The 18,548-nt window shown below is 36.4% G+C and overlaps 1 protein-coding gene across 2 annotated transcripts in view; it reads right to left on the bottom strand.

Moving 5' to 3' along the window:
- dync1i2a (dynein, cytoplasmic 1, intermediate chain 2a) overlaps positions 1–18,548 on the bottom strand; it is a 54,764-nt gene that overhangs the window by 522 nt on the left and 35,694 nt on the right. For both annotated transcript variants that reach the window (XM_039647257.2, XM_039647258.2), the window contains 9 exons: positions 16,369–16,531; positions 16,181–16,280; positions 15,198–15,323; positions 10,944–11,090; positions 7,768–7,881; positions 7,212–7,345; positions 4,392–4,536; positions 4,165–4,305; positions 3,350–3,475 (listed from right to left, as the gene is read on the bottom strand). In XM_039647257.2, the coding sequence (XP_039503191.1) occupies positions 3,350–3,475; positions 4,165–4,305; positions 4,392–4,536; positions 7,212–7,345; positions 7,768–7,881; positions 10,944–11,090; positions 15,198–15,323; positions 16,181–16,280; positions 16,369–16,531 (1,196 nt within the window). The remainder of the gene's footprint in view (positions 1–3,349; positions 3,476–4,164; positions 4,306–4,391; positions 4,537–7,211; positions 7,346–7,767; positions 7,882–10,943; positions 11,091–15,197; positions 15,324–16,180; positions 16,281–16,368; positions 16,532–18,548) is intronic.

Raw genomic sequence — 18,548 nt, 5'->3', positions numbered from 1 at the left:
AAACAGTGTGTAATATGTGAGTGTTTTGTAAAGAGGTGTAAACAGTGTGTAATATATTAGTGTTTTGTAAAGAAGTGTAAACAGTGTGTAATATGTGAGTGTTTTGTAAAGGAGTGTAAACAGTGTGTAATATGTGAGTGTTTTGTAAAGAAGTGTAAACAGTGTGCAATATGTGAGTGTTTTGTAAAGAAGTGTAAACAGTGTGTAATACGTGAGTGTTTTGTAAAGGGGTGTAAACAGTGTGTAACATGTGAGTGTTTTTTAAAGGGGTGTAAACAGTGTGTAATATGTGAGTGTTTTGTAAAGAAGTGTAAACAGTGTGTAATACGTGAGTGTTTTGTAAAGGGGTGTAAACAGTGTGTAATACGTGAGTGTTTTGTAAAGAAGTGTAAACATTGTGTAATATATTAGTGTTTTGTAAAGAAGTGTAAACAATGTGTAATATATTAGTGTTTTGTAAAGAAGTGTAAACAGTGTGTAATATGTGAGTGTTTTGTAAAGGAGTGTAAACAGTGTGTAATATGTGAGTGTTTTGTAAAGAAGTGTAAACAGTGTGCAATATGTGAGTGTTTTGTAAAGAAGTGTAAACAGTGTGTAATATGCGAGTGTTTTGTAAAGGGATGTAAACAGTGTGTAATACGTGAGTGTTTTGTAAAGGGGTGTAAACAGTGTGTAATATGTGAGTGTTTTTTAAAGGGGTGTAAACAGTGTGTAATATGTGAGTGTTTTGTAAAGAAGTGTAAACAGTGTGTAATACGCGAGTGTTTTGTAAAGGGGTGTAAACAGTGTGTAATACGCGAGTGTTTTGTAAAGGGGTGTAAACAGTGTGTAATACGCGAGTGTTTTGTAAAGGGGTGTAAACAGTGTGTAATATGTGTGAGTGTTTTGTAAAGGGGTGTAAACAGTGTGTAATTTGTTAGTGTTTTGTAAAGAAGTGTAAACAGTGTGTAATATGTGAGTGTTTTGTAAAGAAGTGTAAACAGCGTGTAATATGTTAGTGTTTTGTAAAGGGGTGTAAACAGTGTGTAATATGTGAGTGTTTTGTAAAGGGGTGTAAATAGTGTGTAATATGTGAGTGTTTTGTAAAGGGGTGTAAACAGTGTGTAATATGTGAGTGTTTTGTAAAGAAGTGTAAACAGTGTGTAATATGTGAGTGTTTTGTAAAGAAGTGTAAACAGTGTGTAATATGTGAGTGTTTTGTAAAGAAGTGTAAACAGTGTGTAATATGTGAGTGTTTTGCAAAGGGGTGTAAATAGTGTGTAATATGTGAGTGTTTTTTAAAGGGGTGTAAACAGTGTGTAATATGTTAGTGTTTTGTAAAGAAGTGTAAACAGTGTGTAATATGTGAGTGTTTTGTAAAGAAGTGTAAACAGTGTGTAATATGTGAGTGTTTTGCAAAGGGGTGTAAATAGTGTGTAATATGTGAGTGTTTTGTAAAGGGGTGTAAACAGTGTGTAATATGTGAGTGTTTTGTAAAGGGGTGTAAACAGTGTGTAATATGTGAGTGTTTCGCAAAGGGGTGTAAACAGTGTGTAATATGTGAGTGTTTTTTTAAGGGGTGTAAACAGTGTGTAATATGTGAGTGTTTCGCAAAGGGGTGTAAACAGTGTGTAATATGTGAGGGTTTTGTAAAGGGGTGTAAACAGTGTGTAATATGTGAGGGTTTTGTAAAGGGGTGTAAACAGTGTGTAATATGTGAGTGTTTCGCAAAGGGGTGTAAACTGTGTGTAATATGTTAGTGTTTTTTTAAGGGGTGTAAACAGTGTGTAATATGTGAGTGTTTCGCAAAGGGGTGTAAACAGTGTGTAATATGTTAGTGTTTTGTAAAGAGGTGTAAATAGTGTTTAATATGTGAGTGTTTTTTTAAGGGGTGTAAACAGTGTGTAATATGTGAGGGTTTTGTAAAGGGGTGTAAACAGTGTGTAATATGTGAGGGTTTTGTAAAGGGGTGTAAACAGTGTGTAATATGTGAGTGTTTCGCAAAGGGGTGTAAACTGTGTGTAATATGTTAGTGTTTTTTTAAGGGGTGTAAACAGTGTGTAATATGTGAGTGTTTCGCAAAGGGGTGTAAACAGTGTGTAATATGTGAGTGTTTCGCAAAGGGGTGTAAACTGTGTGTAATATGTTAGTGTTTTTTTAAGGGGTGTAAACAGTGTGTAATATGTGAGTGTTTCGCAAAGGGGTGTAAACAGTGTGTAATATGTGAGGGTTTTGTAAAGGGGTGTAAACAGTGTGTAATATGTGAGTGTTTTTTTAAGGGGTGTAAACAGTGTGTAATATGTGAGTGTTTTTTTAAGGGGTGTAAACAGTGTGTATTTTGTAAAGGGGTGTGAACAGTGTGTAATATGTGAGTGTTTTGTAAAGGGGTGTGAACAGTGTGTAATATGTGAGTGTTTTGTAAAGGGGTGTGAACAGTGTGTAATATGTGAGTGTTTTGTAAAGGGGTGTGAACAGTGTGTAATATGTGAGTGTTTTGTAAAGGGGTGTGAACAGTGTGTAATATGTGAGTGTTTCGCAAAGGGGTGTAAACAGTGTGTAATATGTGAGTGTTTTTTTAAGGGGTGTAAACAGTGTGTATTTTGTAAAGGGGTGTGAACAGTGTGTAATATGTGAGTGTTTTGTAAAGGGGTGTGAACAGTGTGTAATATGTGAGTGTTTTGTAAAGGGGTGTAAACAGTGTGTAATATGTGAGTGTTTCGCAAAGGGGTGTAAACAGTGTGTAATATGTGAGGGTTTTGTAAAGGGGTGTAAACAGTGTGTAATATGTGAGTGTTTTGTAAAGGGGTGTAAACAGTGTGTAATATGTGAGTGTTTCGCAAAGGGGTGTAAACAGTGTGTAATATGTGAGGGTTTTGTAAAGGGGTGTAAACAGTGTGTAATATGTGAGTGTTTTTTTAAGGGGTGTAAACAGTGTGTAATATGTGAGTGTTTTTTTAAGGGGTGTAAACAGTGTGTATTTTGTAAAGGGGTGTGAACAGTGTGTAATATGTGAGTGTTTTGTAAAGGGGTGTGAACAGTGTGTAATATGTGAGTGTTTTGTAAAGGGGTGTGAACAGTGGACGATCAGGCTATTCTGAGAGTGAACTGACCCCTGGCTAACAATCCCATTTCTCATTCTTCTACTCGCTCTGCTTTCATCCCCTCTTGTGAGTGACAGAGGCCCTCTGTGGCCCCTGAAGGGCCCCTCTCTGACAGACGTGTAATTGGTGTGTGTCATCTTTAGAGGCTCTGCATGGGCTTTTTACACGACTGTCTCGTGAGAGAGCGAGAGTGAGAAAGCCGCCCCGGAGCGTTGATGAAGGTGAAGTCAGTCTGTGATGTGCGTGTTCAGTAAACTCTACTATCTCACCTCGCCGATGTCGTAGATGTGTATCTGTCCCTCTGAGTCCCCGACAGCGATCTCTCTGCCCGACTGAGACCAGCGCAGTCTGTTCAGAGCAGGACTCCCTTCCACAGCCACGCTGACAGAGGGCACCTGCACACACACGCACACATTTAGCTTGACTAATAACACCAATAATACCATTCGTTCAGTCAGTATCTAATCCATCCACATGATTAATCAAAGAGGTCACGTAACATGTAACAGCCTGATATTTCAAAAAGAACTTGTTGTCAAACACATGTTGAACTACAAACAGGACAAATCTGATCACAACAAACTGTCCAATGTTCATATACTAGTTCTGCTAGCTAAACCAGCTAAGTCCCCCTGTGGTGAAAATCACATTTTAAATGTTGAAATCGCTGGTGTTTCTGACGTCACAAACTATATTGTAAACAATCAGATCAACGTGTGATCGTCAACGAGTGGATCTCTGAGTAAGTGAGTGGAGGCGGGACTCATTTGCATACTCAAAGAACCACATGTACTAACTGACGCAAGGGTGTAGAGTAACATTCAAACTAAGAAAAAACTTTAAATATGTAATTTTGGTGATCAAAAGTGAGTTTTAAGGGATAAAATACTTGACTACAGTGGGACTTTAAAAAAAATTCAACTGAAAATGAATTGGATATAATTGTTTATATTTTCCAGCACTACTAAAAGAACAGATTTTGTCCCTCAGTGTAGAAGTCCGTGTGGCGAAAATAAATAAAGTTATTTCTGCATATGCAAGTGTGTGTATCAGTGATGTTTCAGAGCACGTATGCTGTTGTAACCTCGGTGTCGTTGTTGAGGTTCCACAGGTCGATGCGTCCGAGTCCGTCGACACAAGCAAACAGGGCGGGATGTACCGGAGACCACATCACATCATACACATAATCCGAGTTATCCTCAAACGAGTACAGCGGCTTGTTATTCTACAGGAGAGAGAGAAACACACAGTCGGCTGAGAGATTCGTGAATGACAGTGTCAAGTAATGAGTGTGTATGAACGATCCGTTACCTTGCTGCTCCAGAGTTTAACGGTCCAATCAAAAGAGGCGGTCAGGAAGAGATGAGAGAAATCTACCGGCCCAGTCGCTGTGTGACAGTGAATGCCTGTGATTGGACCATGATGTCCCTCGAACATCTCACTGATCCCTGCCCGACTGCTCACACACACAGAATGACAGAGGGTTAATAACCTCAGCATGTTTCCATCAGTCAGGTAACACTTCACATTACTAACACACACACACACACACCGCTGAGTGTGTGTGAGCTCATTACTGTGAGAGGTAAACAGCCGAGTGAGATGCTGAGAGTGTGTGTAGAGGATGAGATAATCACAGCATCACAAATGAAGTGTTCGCTCTCTCAGCTCAGTGCAGCACACACAAACACATCTACTATATCCCATTCATAAACTGCTGATTTTCATATCTCTTATTTAAAAAAAAAAATGGTGCAGGAACTTCCATTCAGAGCAATAAAGTTTTGGGAGATAACAGATGACGATCATAACATGATTTCTGCTTCAGTAAAGCTCTACAGTAGACACTATTATTAATACAAAAAATATATTAATTACATATACACATTCATTTACTATTTTCTAACAATTAATTATATACATATGCATATATATATATATATATATATACACACACACACACACACACACACACACACACACACACACACACACACACACACACACACACACAAAATAATACTTATCATTCAATGATACTTATTCAATTATTGACATACAATAAGTCATTATTACCATTTATATAATTTTATTAATTACTATACAGTAATTACAACAAATTTGTGAACTAAACAAGCATGTTGATCAGTCCACTAAAGAAACATTAAAACATGCCTTTCCACTAATTTCCCCTTTCAAAAATATGTTCATATAATCATATTATACATTGAACTATGTGTAATCCACATTTCCATAAATACAAAATTAAATATATATATATTAGGGCTGTGCAAAAATTAATTGTGATTAATCGCATCCAAAATAAAAGTCTGTGTTTACATAGTATATTTGTGTGTGCTGTATATGATTATTTTGTATATATAAATACACACACATGCATCTATATATTTAAGAAAATGTGTTATTCATATATGAAATATTTATATTTATATAATATAGATTATGTATTTATAAATATATACAGAATTTAAGCGCAAATAATTCTTAAATATATACATGCATGCATAGGTATTTATATATACAAAATAATTATATACAGCACACACAAATATATTATGTAAACACAGACTTTTATTTTGGATGCGATTAATCGCAATTAACTTTTGCACAGCCCTATTATATATATATATATATATATATATATATATATTACAGTTATCTTACAGTTACATGGCGCTAGGGATGGGACGATATGAAAATTTCATATCACGATTATAGTGTCCAAAATAATCGTGATTATCAATATTATCACGGTTTTGTTAAAAATTTATGAAAGTGCTCAAAAAGAACTGATGCTCACACTGAAAACATTTCAACAAGTTTTATAATTGAAAATCAACAAACAACAAATAAAACAAGCCTCTCTATGCAGTTTTTCTTTCTATAGACCCTTTTACAGTTGGTAAACATGGTGACGTTTTTTTGTGGGCGGAGCTTAGGTGGAGGCAGAAAGATCCGTCTAGCCGCTTCACTAACGCTAGTTAGCAAGGATTGTTAGCTTGTTTTTTAACAATGACTGGAGAAAATCCGATATTATCTTAATGTGTAAGCTCACTCACTGTCCACGACTGTGATTGTTATTTCCAAAAGTTATTTTTAATAGTTTTTTGTAAAACCCAAAATATGACCACACCTCAGATTTGGTCCTCTTAAAAGGCTGAAAAATCTCCTGAGCACGGTCACTGCCTTCCACCATTCCTTCTCGAATAGTAATTTAAAAAAATATTGCGTGCTGCGCGCCTGCGTCAGACTGGCCGACAGGATTCAGTGAGTTATTAAAATCGCGATAATCAAACACGGTTTTAATGATAATTAAATTTTAAACGATTATACTAACCGTCAGTACATTTTATCACAGTTTATCGTGAAACCGGTTATTGTCCCATCCCTACATGGCGCGTTTCTGGTCTCAAATCAAATTGTAGCTTTTTTATTTCTTAAAATGTATCATTTTTCTTTTCACTAACATTGCATGTGGTAATAAACAATTAGTAATGCTTTAACCTTTATCCGTATGATTGGGAAAAAAATCACTTCGATAAAGCAAATGTATCTACATATAATAAGAACACACGTGACAAAAGAACGAACGACTCGAACCCGAAGACTCGCGAACGACTACTACGTTTCTGAGGATGTCCCGGAACGACTCAGATCGGGACTGCAGACCCAGTTAAGCAATGAATTAGTCATTTCTGTCTCTCATAATTTGGCATTGCAATTTTTTTCACTTTGTGAATTGATGTGTTGGGGAAGTTGGCTAGTAACATTTTAAATCTATTCTTCTGAAGTGAACAAAATGACTAGAAACGTAGAAGTTTAATTGGCACGGACTGAAGACGGATGGGAGAATAGAGAAGACCAGGAGAGCTGTGTCCTCAGACCTTCAGTATCACAGTGACGTCAAAATAAAAGTCTGCCGTCTCGTCAAAATAAAAGTTCAGTGTCCAATATATCGGCCACACAGAAAAACTTCTATCTAAAAAATGCCAAATATTGGCTGATATATCAGTTGACCACTAATTTTGTGAGAAAGAAAATAATCAGATTACATGCACAGATCCAGAGATCTCCTGCAGTGAACAGTGTGTGTAAGTGTGTGCGTATTACCTGCCATGGCGACAGGCTGCGTACACTGATCCATCCTCACTCCCCACCACAAAGTTATTAACGTCACCCAGAGGGAAGGACATGGAGGTGACCGCAACGGATTTAGACTGCTTAAACACCAGCTCCATACTGTCCTGTTGACACACACACACACACACCAATAACACCGCAGCCAACAGATTAGAAATGCGTAATTTAAATGCAGCTGGCGTTTTACCAATCATTAACAACTGACATTGTGGTTTGGCAAATGTTCTTGGAAACTCAAGGATGAGTTAATGGTATACTAACTCCAAATATGCGCTCCCTCTGTGTGTGTGTGTGTGTGTGTGTGTGTAAGGCAGCAGGGAAGAGGTTGTGGCTCTCAGTGAGTCAGTGCTTCTGAAGCCAACAAATCACTTCCCTTTGGCATTTGTCTTGACTTGACTTGTCCACAACATTCACTATATTTACTGGTCGAGTGAGCAAGTTGTTTCTTTGAGTAGGATATTCAAACTCTGAAAACATGCATTTTTGAAGGCAGGGGTCACGTGAGGGCAGAGAGAATTGTGGGTACCTGTGGTTGAGACAGCATGTCCAGACTCCAGGAGCACATCTTTCCATCAGTAGAGATGCTAATGAGGTTATGAGCGTTCTGTGTGCCAACCACATTCACGCAGTACACTGGGTGCTGGAAGAGAAACACAACAGTAAGGTTAGGGCAGGGCTCCAGACTGAGACCAAATGGATGCATTTTGCGGCCATTTTTCCTGTCGGTACGAGCCAAATTTGATTTAGGTCAGCAACCACAACGTTGCCCAGCATCAAATGAAAGCAGAATGAAACTGCGCTACTCATTTGTGCTTCACGGACTGTTTATTAATTCGGATCGATAATCGCTTCGGTACATCATTATTACATTATTAAAACATTCAGATTCGGCGCAGAGTTCTCTGTTATAAATCATAGATATCAGATCAAACATCACTGACGTGAAAACCAGGAGAAACATTGTTCCAAGAACGACTATAGAAGGCTTTAAGTCCACAAAACAGTAACATTCACCATGGATTTAATGTAGAAACACTAACCGTAACTATTGTATTGTGACAGAAATACTCAAAGACTACAAATCTTTTTTTCCAGCACGTCAAAACTATAATATCATATTTACAGTGATGTGAATAAGTTTGGACACCCATGTTAAAGTTTCCTAAAAAGAGGAATAAAAAAATCATCTTTTGGATATTGATCTTAATGCCTTAATTATAAAAATGAGGAAAACTCCAACCTTTAAGGACACCAATTTTCTTTGTGGATGAATAATGTATCATAAATAAATAAACGTTTTTCCTTAAAATACAGGGTTCATAAGTCAGGACACCCCTATGTTAAATTCCCATAGAGTCAGGCAGATTTTTATTTTTAAATCCAGTTATTTTATGGATCCAGGATAATATGCATCCTGATAAAGTTTGTAAAATTAAAATATCCCCACATCATCACACACCTTCCACCACACCTAGAGATTGGCATGGGGTACTTTCCATAAGATCATCTTTCAATGCAAATCAAACCAGCTATTAGGCTAACTGAAGTAAAACCATGCCAATCTCTAGGTGTGGTGGAAGGTGTGTGATGATGTGGGGATATTTTAATTTTACAAACTTTATCAGGATGCATATTATCCTGGATCCATGAAATAACTGTCTTTTAAAAATAAAAATCTGCCTGTCTCTATGGGAATTTAACATAGGGGTGTCCTGACTTATGCACCCTGTATTTTAAGGAAAAACATTTATTTATTTATGATACATTAATCATTCACAAAGAAAATGTGTGTCCTTAAAGGTTGAAGTTTTCCTCATTTTTCTAATTAAAGCATTAAGATCAATATCCAAAAGATGATTTTTTTATTCCTCTTTTTAGGCAACTTTAGCATGGGTGTCCAAACTTATTCACATCACTGAAATGTTATTTTTAATGTGATGACCAAAACGTTTTGTGTTCATCCTTCAAAGATTGTCCCCATTTAGAAAACTCACTTATTTAAAGGGGGGGTTGACTGCGATTTCATTTTTTTCATTTTAAATAGTGTGTAATGTTGCTGTTGATGCATGAACAGTATCTGCAAAGTTGCAGCGCTGAAAGTTCAGTGTAAGCAGAGATATCGTCTTTTAAAAATCAGGAAGTATATTGCCTACAAAAACGACTCGAATGGGACTACAGCTGGGTTTTAGACGTCACTAACCCACACATTTACATCAACCCTCCCTCCGGAATATGCAGAAAATGGCATGACCATATTTCTGTGGCTCGTCGAGTGTGTTGTTCATGCAGCTGTCAGGTCTTCTGTGTTCATGCTTCCCACGGACGCTGTACTTCATCAACGATGGATAAAATTTATGTTTGATTATGTTCCTGAAAAAGACGATCGTAATCTAGCTCTCTGTGCTGCGCATTTACGGAAGACAGCTTCCAGAATCTCCACGAGTTCAACACCGGATTCAACAAGAAACTGTTACTAAAACATGAAGCAGTTAAACATTAAAACCAGAGGCAGCAGTTGTTGGGCCACAATCTGTAAGTAGGCTAAGACTTCATCATTTGAAATGTATTTGCATGTATAATTTCAGACGTAATTTTTTAGTTTTGGCTTTATATCCACTTAGTTATGCTATTTCGTGTCTACGACAAATGCGCACATTAGGCTACAAACATTTTGGACCTGAATTTGTATATGTACTAATTTTATAAATGTATTTTTCATGTATATACTGTACACTAGATGACTTTATTTATCGATTTGATCAAGAACGTAAACCAATGCTAACGCTGTTTGTGTATATAGTAGCCAGTCGGTTCGATGCCATTTTGTAAAACAAACGTGTATCAAAAAGTAAAAAAAATATATAGGCAAATTACCATTCAGAAACGTTTAGTTAGAGCTGTGTGTTGAGGTTCTGCTTGACTCTCTTCATCGCCGCTTTCTGGGTCTGATTCTGCCTCATAGAGACTGATACCGCAGTATCGACACTATTATGTACATTTGACAGGAACACATGTGCAACTCTCGCCCGTAAAGGTAATGGACGTGAAGTATCAGGACAACGTGCACTACAATTTAGCCAATCACAACACACCGGCCCAAACTAACCAATCTGAGCCCACTGCCTGTTTCTTGGGGAGTGGTTTCATTGAATCAGGATGTAAACTGATCGTTCAAATCACAGAGGAGAAAATGTCTTAAAATAATGGTGAAATTTATGAAAAATAAGACATTTAAAAACAAAACCACAAATACATGTTATATTGCACCCCATAAACACAATCATGCAAAGAAAAAAAGCAGTAAACCCCCCCTTTAAAACAAAACAAAACAAAAAACATTTAAATTACAGTTGTAACCAGTAGGTGGCTGCAGAGGACGCTTATTTTTGCTCCCTGATATCTATTTCATCATCACTCGTTTTGCTTTTGAATTAACATAATTAAAGTTAATTTGATCTACACCTCAAATTAAGCTCAGTGCTTTTTTGTCAGTCCTAATAAACACTTTTTGGTGTGCTCCTAAAGAAAATGTTAGTCTGGACCTCTGAGTTAGGGTGTCAAAAATAATAAAACAAATGTGAAAAATAAGTAGTATTTTGTTTTAGGACATCACAGTTTTCATATCTCAAGATTCTTGGACCGCAGCTACTGCTTCACCTCCTTTTCTGCATGGTGTGTGTGTGTGTGTGTGATGCCATGTACCGTGTGGGCCGCAGCAGAGAGAGGGGTCCTCTGGACAGGGGTGCGCCTGTTACTTCTGTTGTCCCACAGGACGATCTGTCCTGAATAAGTGCCACCGACAACCAGGTTAGGATGAAACTTTGCAAACGATGCGGACATGACCGCAGACTACAGGAGAGAGAGAGAGAGATACAAAGATATTAAAAGACATAAGAGTAATCCTTATGAATCTTGTTTGCCACGTGAGAACAAACCTTATTGGTTCTTGCGGACGCTCAAACTTACCGGAGTGACGTGAAAACAAAACTCATTGGTTCTCACACATCAAGCAAGCAGATTTAACCCTTTGTTTACCATATCTGATGTGCTTCATGTATGAGTTGATCAATGTTCATCACACTCTCCAGTTTACCAGCCACAACAAACTCGGCTAAGAAGATGGAAAAGTAACAAGTCCAAACTTCTGTGTGTGTGTGTGAGGGAGCGAGCTGTGTATCCGTTCCTGAGGGCAGCACATGTGGTTCTACTCAGGTTATCTACAACGGATCCCCTCAGGCAAAACACACACTGAACATACAGTAACACTCAACAAATACACCACCACTGAGATAAAACCTTCCAAGAAATGCCACAATCTGCTTCTGTAAAGCATGATTAAAATCTCATGACTTTACGGAGTGTTTAAATCAACTAAGGTCAACAGAGTTCACATTGGGAATTCTCATGTTATACAAGTTCTTACAAATGTCATATAAAAATAACTTAAATAAAATGTCTCATAAATATTGGTGATGGTTTTTTTTGTGCATCACACTAGTTTTGCTGTGAAAATTCATTTTGTAACGGTCAATGGTTATTAACACAGCAGCCTCAATAATGTTAAATTCTTTGCACATATACAAGTTGCTAAGAAGTTATTAATTACATACATTTTGATTTTAGTTGAAATTATTCATGTTAATTTAGTGCAATTAATTAAATTTAGTGCTTTATGAACACACAAAAAAATCAAGGAGATGATTCTGATTTGTTAAAGGGTCGTAAAAAAAAAAGTCACACTTAGCTTCCTCCCGGTCAAAAATGACCGACATAGGAAATTAATGGGAAATACGAAAAAATAGGAAAACTCAGAGAAACTTTTGGTGGTACAAGCTACAGATCAGCAACTGTGCAGAAAAAAAGTGTACAGCAATGAAGGGGTGACACTCTAGAACATCAAGAGTGCAAATAAGACCACCCCCCCCACACACACACACACACACACACATACACAGATAAACTGGCAAGACTGCACCAGCAAATTTGTAGAATATGAAAAATAAAATCAATAAATGAGAAAAAAATCTTGCTCAAATGCGCACACACACACACACACACACACACACACAGACATGAGAAATCATGTCTAAACCAACAAAAAGCCTTTCTATGTATTTGAATAGGAAGCTATAGGCAGCCTACAGGCTGTACAGGACATTGCACACATGTAACTATTTTTTACAGCCACTAGGTACTTGAATTATTATTTTTTTTATTAGCTGACACTCTATTTTGATGTGAAATGTTGTATTTATTGAAAAAAAAATAAAAAAAAATATAAAATAAAAATATGTATATTAATTCTAATGGAAAAAATAGCTCATAAAAATTATATAATTAATGCAAAGTATCATAAAAAATTCTAAAAATTCTAAATAATAATCATAAAATATTATAGAACAAAAATATATTTGAATGGTTATCCTGGGAAGAAGTAAAGTAAAATTTTAAGGCTTCGTCCGTTTTTGACCGGGAGGAAGCTAAGTGTAACCCATTTACGAAGAAGCCCAGAGGGTTAATATGCTTTGCTGAGCTGGAGTGAGTGAGTGGAGGCGGAGCTCATTTGCATATTCATAGAACCGCGTATACTAAATGAGGCAAGGGTGTAGAGCTACATTCAGTCTATTTTAAGGCATAACGGAACAAAATTTGAAGGAAAAATGTATAAATATGTCATTTTGGTGATCAAAGATGAGATTTAAGGGATAAAATGATTGACTACAGGGGGACTTTAAGATCTACCAAGTCAGAGGAATGCAAAAGGAGTACACAGATTTTTAATCTGGAGGGTTTAGTGATATTTAGTAAGCAGAGTACTGAATATAAGAAGTGTTACTGACTTACTTGAGTATGTGCACGAATGTGCATGTGTTTAAAGTAATAGATCCATCATAAATGAATATTCCCCCTCACCCATGTTGCTCTAAGCCTGTATGACTTTCTATCATACACGAAACACAAAAGGAGACGTTACGCAGAATGTTAGCGTGCTGCTTTATTCCATGCAATAAGTCAGTGTCCAGAACTGTCAATCTCCAAAAAGGACATAAAAGTAATCCATAAGTCAATATTTCATGTCTTCTGAAGACAATAGCTTTGTGAGACTCAAATAAAGTCAATATTCACTGAAAGTCTTCCTCTTCCCTGCAGTTCTCCAATCTCAGCCTCACTAGGGTTCAATTTAAGCATGCCTTTTGAGATGTCGCACGCTTTGGTTGATTGAACATGACTAATAAACACACGACTATGACAATATATGCTTTTTTCAAGTCTTCTTGGGTATTTTCATGATAATAAAGTACATTTTTACTTCAAAGCTAACAGAAATAGCCTTTATCACTGTATAGAATACTATGAAATATTACGTCTCACAGAAACATGCTCTCAAGTGTTGTTATGAGTAAAAATCATGTTATTAAATGTTGCCTTTTGTTGGATAAGAGGTTCATAAATGCTTCTCATGTTAAGAAAGATGTTCAGCGACTCATACTCGCAGCGTTTACAACGGGTCAGAGCCGTGCTTCACTGACAAGCTGCACATAAATTTTTTTTATAAATAATAACAATAATCGCAGCCTTTGTGATTTCAAAAATCGCAAAAAGCCAAACCGGTTTAAATGTTAATTGCAATTAATCGTGGAGCCCTACTTTTGATCCATGTAACCTTTAATTCTAATAAATACGTTTTTTTATACAAATACAAATACAAAATATAAGCAAAAGCACACGGACAAAGATACGAATGAATAAACCATGCTTTGAGTTTTTCAGGTCTATCAGATAGAAAAATACTTTAAATGTAAAATTAAATGTTATCAAATGTATATATATATATATATATATATATATATATATATATTAGGGCTGTCAGTTTAATGCGTTATTAACAGCGTTAACACAAACCCATTTTAACGGCGTTAATTTTTTTATCGCACGATAAACGTTTTTTTGTCCTAGCAAACTTTTTTTCACATGCTTTTGCATGCGTCCTGATCCATTTCGGCGTCTCGGGCTCGTCATCCACTCAAAGCCGGCTCGCAAGCCCAAACGTGTGTTTACGGCGTGCCTGTTGTTTTGTTTCCGGTCTAGCTAGATCTGCTTGTGCTTTGGTCGAAGAAGCAACAAAACGTCCTCGCGCGGCACAAGCCATTGAAATGAACGTGTTTCAGAGCGCAGCGCGAGGACGTTTTGTGCCGCACACACTCGTTTTGGCTTGCGAGACGGCCAAATAGTAACGTTACGTTTTGAGTGGATGACGAGCGCGAGACGCCGAAATGGATGCCCTAAGATTCTGAATGGAAAGTTTACTTTTAAAAAGTTGCCAAACTGTCCCATTGACAAGACCAAGTGATCTGTGTTTTGTCGTTGTGAACTGAGCTATCATCATCACACACACAGCTGATGCGAATTCTCCGCCCCCTTGTCAATATCAGGACCTCGTCAGTATTTCTTTCACCCTTTTATTGATACACAGTGTTACATTGTGTGAGAGATTATTTATATATGTTAGTGTGAAATTGAGCACTATTCCAATGTTATTTTCAATAATAATAATAATAAAAAAACACTAAACAAGCCGATCCACTTTTCCATGTTGACAAGAGCATTAAAATGAGAAAAAAATAATGTAACAAAAAGAAATCAAAAGACATTTAGAATAGATAAAAATGTGCGATTAATCGCGAGTTAACTATGACATTAATGCGATTAATCGCGATTAAATATTTTAATCGTTTGACAGCACTAATATATATATATACATATATATATATTGTGTACAAATATAAATATAGATTAATCCTATTAAGGCTACAAAAGTTATTCAGTCAGTGGCAGTGAAAGATTTTCTCTTTTTCTTTTGTTGTTTGATTAACATTAACGACATAGACCTGTCGATCGGACGATGCATGAGTACCAAATCGAGGTTTTAGGAGGTGTGTGCGTGTGTGTGTGTACCTGACAGTGGAAGACATACTCCGGTGTGGCCTTCTTGTATTTCATGTTCCAGACCAAAGCCACTCCATCAGGCTCATGTGGGGATTCCTCATTGTTGTTGTAAGAGGCGACCAGCAACTCTGGATACTGTGAACACACGTGTACAGGTCAGCAAAACAAAACCTGTGTCTATTCAAGAACAACTTTTGACTGCATGCATTAAGTCTGGTCCGCATTACAGCTCGTTCTGGCAAAGAACCACCCACTTACACACATTTAATCTTTTGTTTATGCTGACTATTACAAATATGCAAAAAAAAAAAAAAGTTAAATCATTTTTTAATAGGGACAAAATATACTTTTTATGTATAGTATGTCTTAATATGTCATTTTTGGATATTTTTTATACTATACCAACCAACTTTGAAAAGCACCTCAAAACATACAGTTTTTCACAACCATATTTTGGTTTGAAGTCTAATTTTTTTTTTTATGGAACACTTAAAAAAAAACATTTTTACCAGATGAGCTAGAGCTTTTGCTTGTTTTAAGAGGATCAGTAATATTTTCAACATTTCTGATGGTCTCAGACAAATTCCTCTTTTATTTCACATTCACTACTGCCATAATCAGAAATACATTTTGAAATATAGTGAAGATAATTCAGAGAAAATCAACGGTGAAAAAATAATATGTAAATGTGTGTGGCTCTGAAATTATGAGTGTAAAACTGATCCTAAACTTCATCCAAACAGGGTCAAATTGACCTGTAAAATCAAAATGACTAGTACATCTGTAGATTAAATGGTTTTGAAGATCAGTCAAGCATGTCAAAACCTTTAAATGGTACTGTACTAAAATAAATAACCATTCATGGTTACAGTAAATGACATATTACATCCATATTATATCACTTATCAAAAGTATAATTTATTAGAACTTGATCAACAGCTAATGTCATGTGTTATTATCATTGTATGCATGTAAGTTTTGAGGTAACGTACCAGTGGGGACCAATCCAGACAAGTTACCACTCGCTGTTTGGACCAGCGGTCATCAACAAACTTTCTGTTCAGAGACAGTTTTGCCCCAGCCTGCATCTCACTAGATACACACACAAACACACACATATCTCACATTAAACAGTGCATATGAGCAGCTCTGTGATTTATTTTTTAGGGCTGATGGTTACCCCTCCTTCTCCTCCATGTCCCGGCCGCTGTAGTCGAAGAAAACATCCACGCGTTCGGACAGAGCGCGCTCCACGATGCGTGTGCTGTGATCGAAAAACTCCATGAACTCCTCCGAGTGCAGAATCTGTAACTTCTCCTCTTCTGTTAGCTCATGAGGGGACGCTACACTCACCAACAGACACGGAAGAAACGACAGGTGTGGAATTGGACGAAATTAATTCCATTTATAAATCAGAATACTTTAATTCTTGATTCTAATGGTTAAAGGGATAGTTCACCAAAAAATGAAAATTTGCCCAGGATTTACTCTCAAATCATCCTAGGTGTATATGACTTTCTTCTTTCAGACGAATACAATCAGGAGTTATATTAAAACATTCATCATAAAAGTGCACCTATCATAATAAAAGTGCATCTATCCATGATAGAAGTGCATCTATCCATGATAAAAGTGCATCTATCCATGATAAAAGTGCATATTCATCATAAAAGTGCATCTATCATCATAAAAGTGCATCTATCCATCATAAAAGTGCATCTGTCATCATAAAAGTGCATCTATCCATGATAAAAGTGCATCTATCCATGATAAAAGTGCATCTATCCATGATAAAAGTGCATCTACCCATCATAAAAGTGCATCTATCCATCATAAAAGTGCATCTATCCATGATAAAAGTGCATCTATCCATGATAAAAGTGCATCTATCATCATAAAAGTGCATCTATCCATGATAAAAGTGCATCTATCCATCATAAAAGTGCATCTATGCATGATAAAAGTGAATCTATCCATGATAAAAGTGCACCTATAATCATAAAAGTGCATCTATCATCATAAAAGTGCATCTATGCATGATAAAAGTGCATCTATCTATGATAAAAGGGCATCTATCCATCATAAAAGTGCATCTAGCATCATAAAAGTGGATTTCATAAAAGTGGATCTATGCATGATAAAAGTGCATCTATCCATCATAAAAGTGCATCTATCCATGATAAAAGTGCATCTATCCATCATAAAAGGGCATCTATCCATCATAAAAGTGCATCTATCCAAGATAAAAGTGCATCTATCCATCATAAAAGTGCATCTATCCATCATAAAAGGGCATCTATCCATGATAAAAGTGCATCTATCCATCATAAAAGGGCATCTATCCATCATAAAAGTGCATCTATCCAAGATAAAAGTGCATCTATCCATGATAGAAGTGCATCTGTCATCATAAAAGTGGATCTATGCATGATAAAAGTGCATCTATCCATCATAAAAGTGCATCTATCCAAGATAAAAGTGCATCTATCCATCATAAAAGTGCATCTATCCATCATAAAAGGGCATCTATCCATGATAAAAGTGCATCTATCCATCATAAAAGGGCATCTATCCATCATAAAAGGGCATCTATCCATGATAAAAGTGCATCTATCCATCATAAAAGTGCATCTATCCATCATAAAAGGGCATCTATCCATGATAAAAGTGCATCTATCCATCATAAAAGTGGATCTATGCATGATAAAAGTGCATCTATCCATCATAAAAGTGCATCTATCATCATAAAAGTGGATCTATGCATGATAAAAGTGCCTCTATCATCATAAAAGTGCATCTATCCAAGATAAAAGTGCATCTATCCATGATAGAAGTGCATCTGTCATCATAAAAGTGGATCTATGCATGATAAAAGTGCATCTATCCATCATAAAAGTGCATCTATCATCATAAAAGTGAATCTATGCACGATAAAAGTGCATCTATCATCATAAAAGTACATCTATCCATAATAAAAGTGCATCTATCAATGATAAAAGTGTCCCAAAAGAGGAGTTAATAAAGGCCTTCTGAAGAGAAGTGATGCATTTGTGTAAGAATAATATCCATATATAAACTTTATAAAGTAAAATAACTAGCTTTCGAACAGAAACAACCATTCACTGCCATTATAAAGCTTGGAAGAGCCAGGACATTTTGAAATATAACTCTGATTGTATTTGTCTGAAAGAAGAAAGTCATATACACCTTGGATGACTTCAGGGCGAGTAAATCATGGGTTAATTTTATTTTTTGTAAGAACTATCCCTTTAACAATTGTTCCAGGTTCATTCTTGTTATTCCAGTTTTGAGCCAAGCAAGATGCTTAATTGTTGCACAGGGTAACTGCACATAAGTGGA

The sequence above is a fragment of the Pimephales promelas genome, chromosome 7, assembly GCF_988280905.1.
Source record: "Pimephales promelas chromosome 7, fPimPro1.hap1.1, whole genome shotgun sequence".
NCBI lineage: Eukaryota > Metazoa > Chordata > Actinopteri > Cypriniformes > Leuciscidae > Pimephales > Pimephales promelas.
Note: the sequence above shows the minus strand (reverse complement) of the source record. Positions and strands in the feature narration are given on the sequence as shown.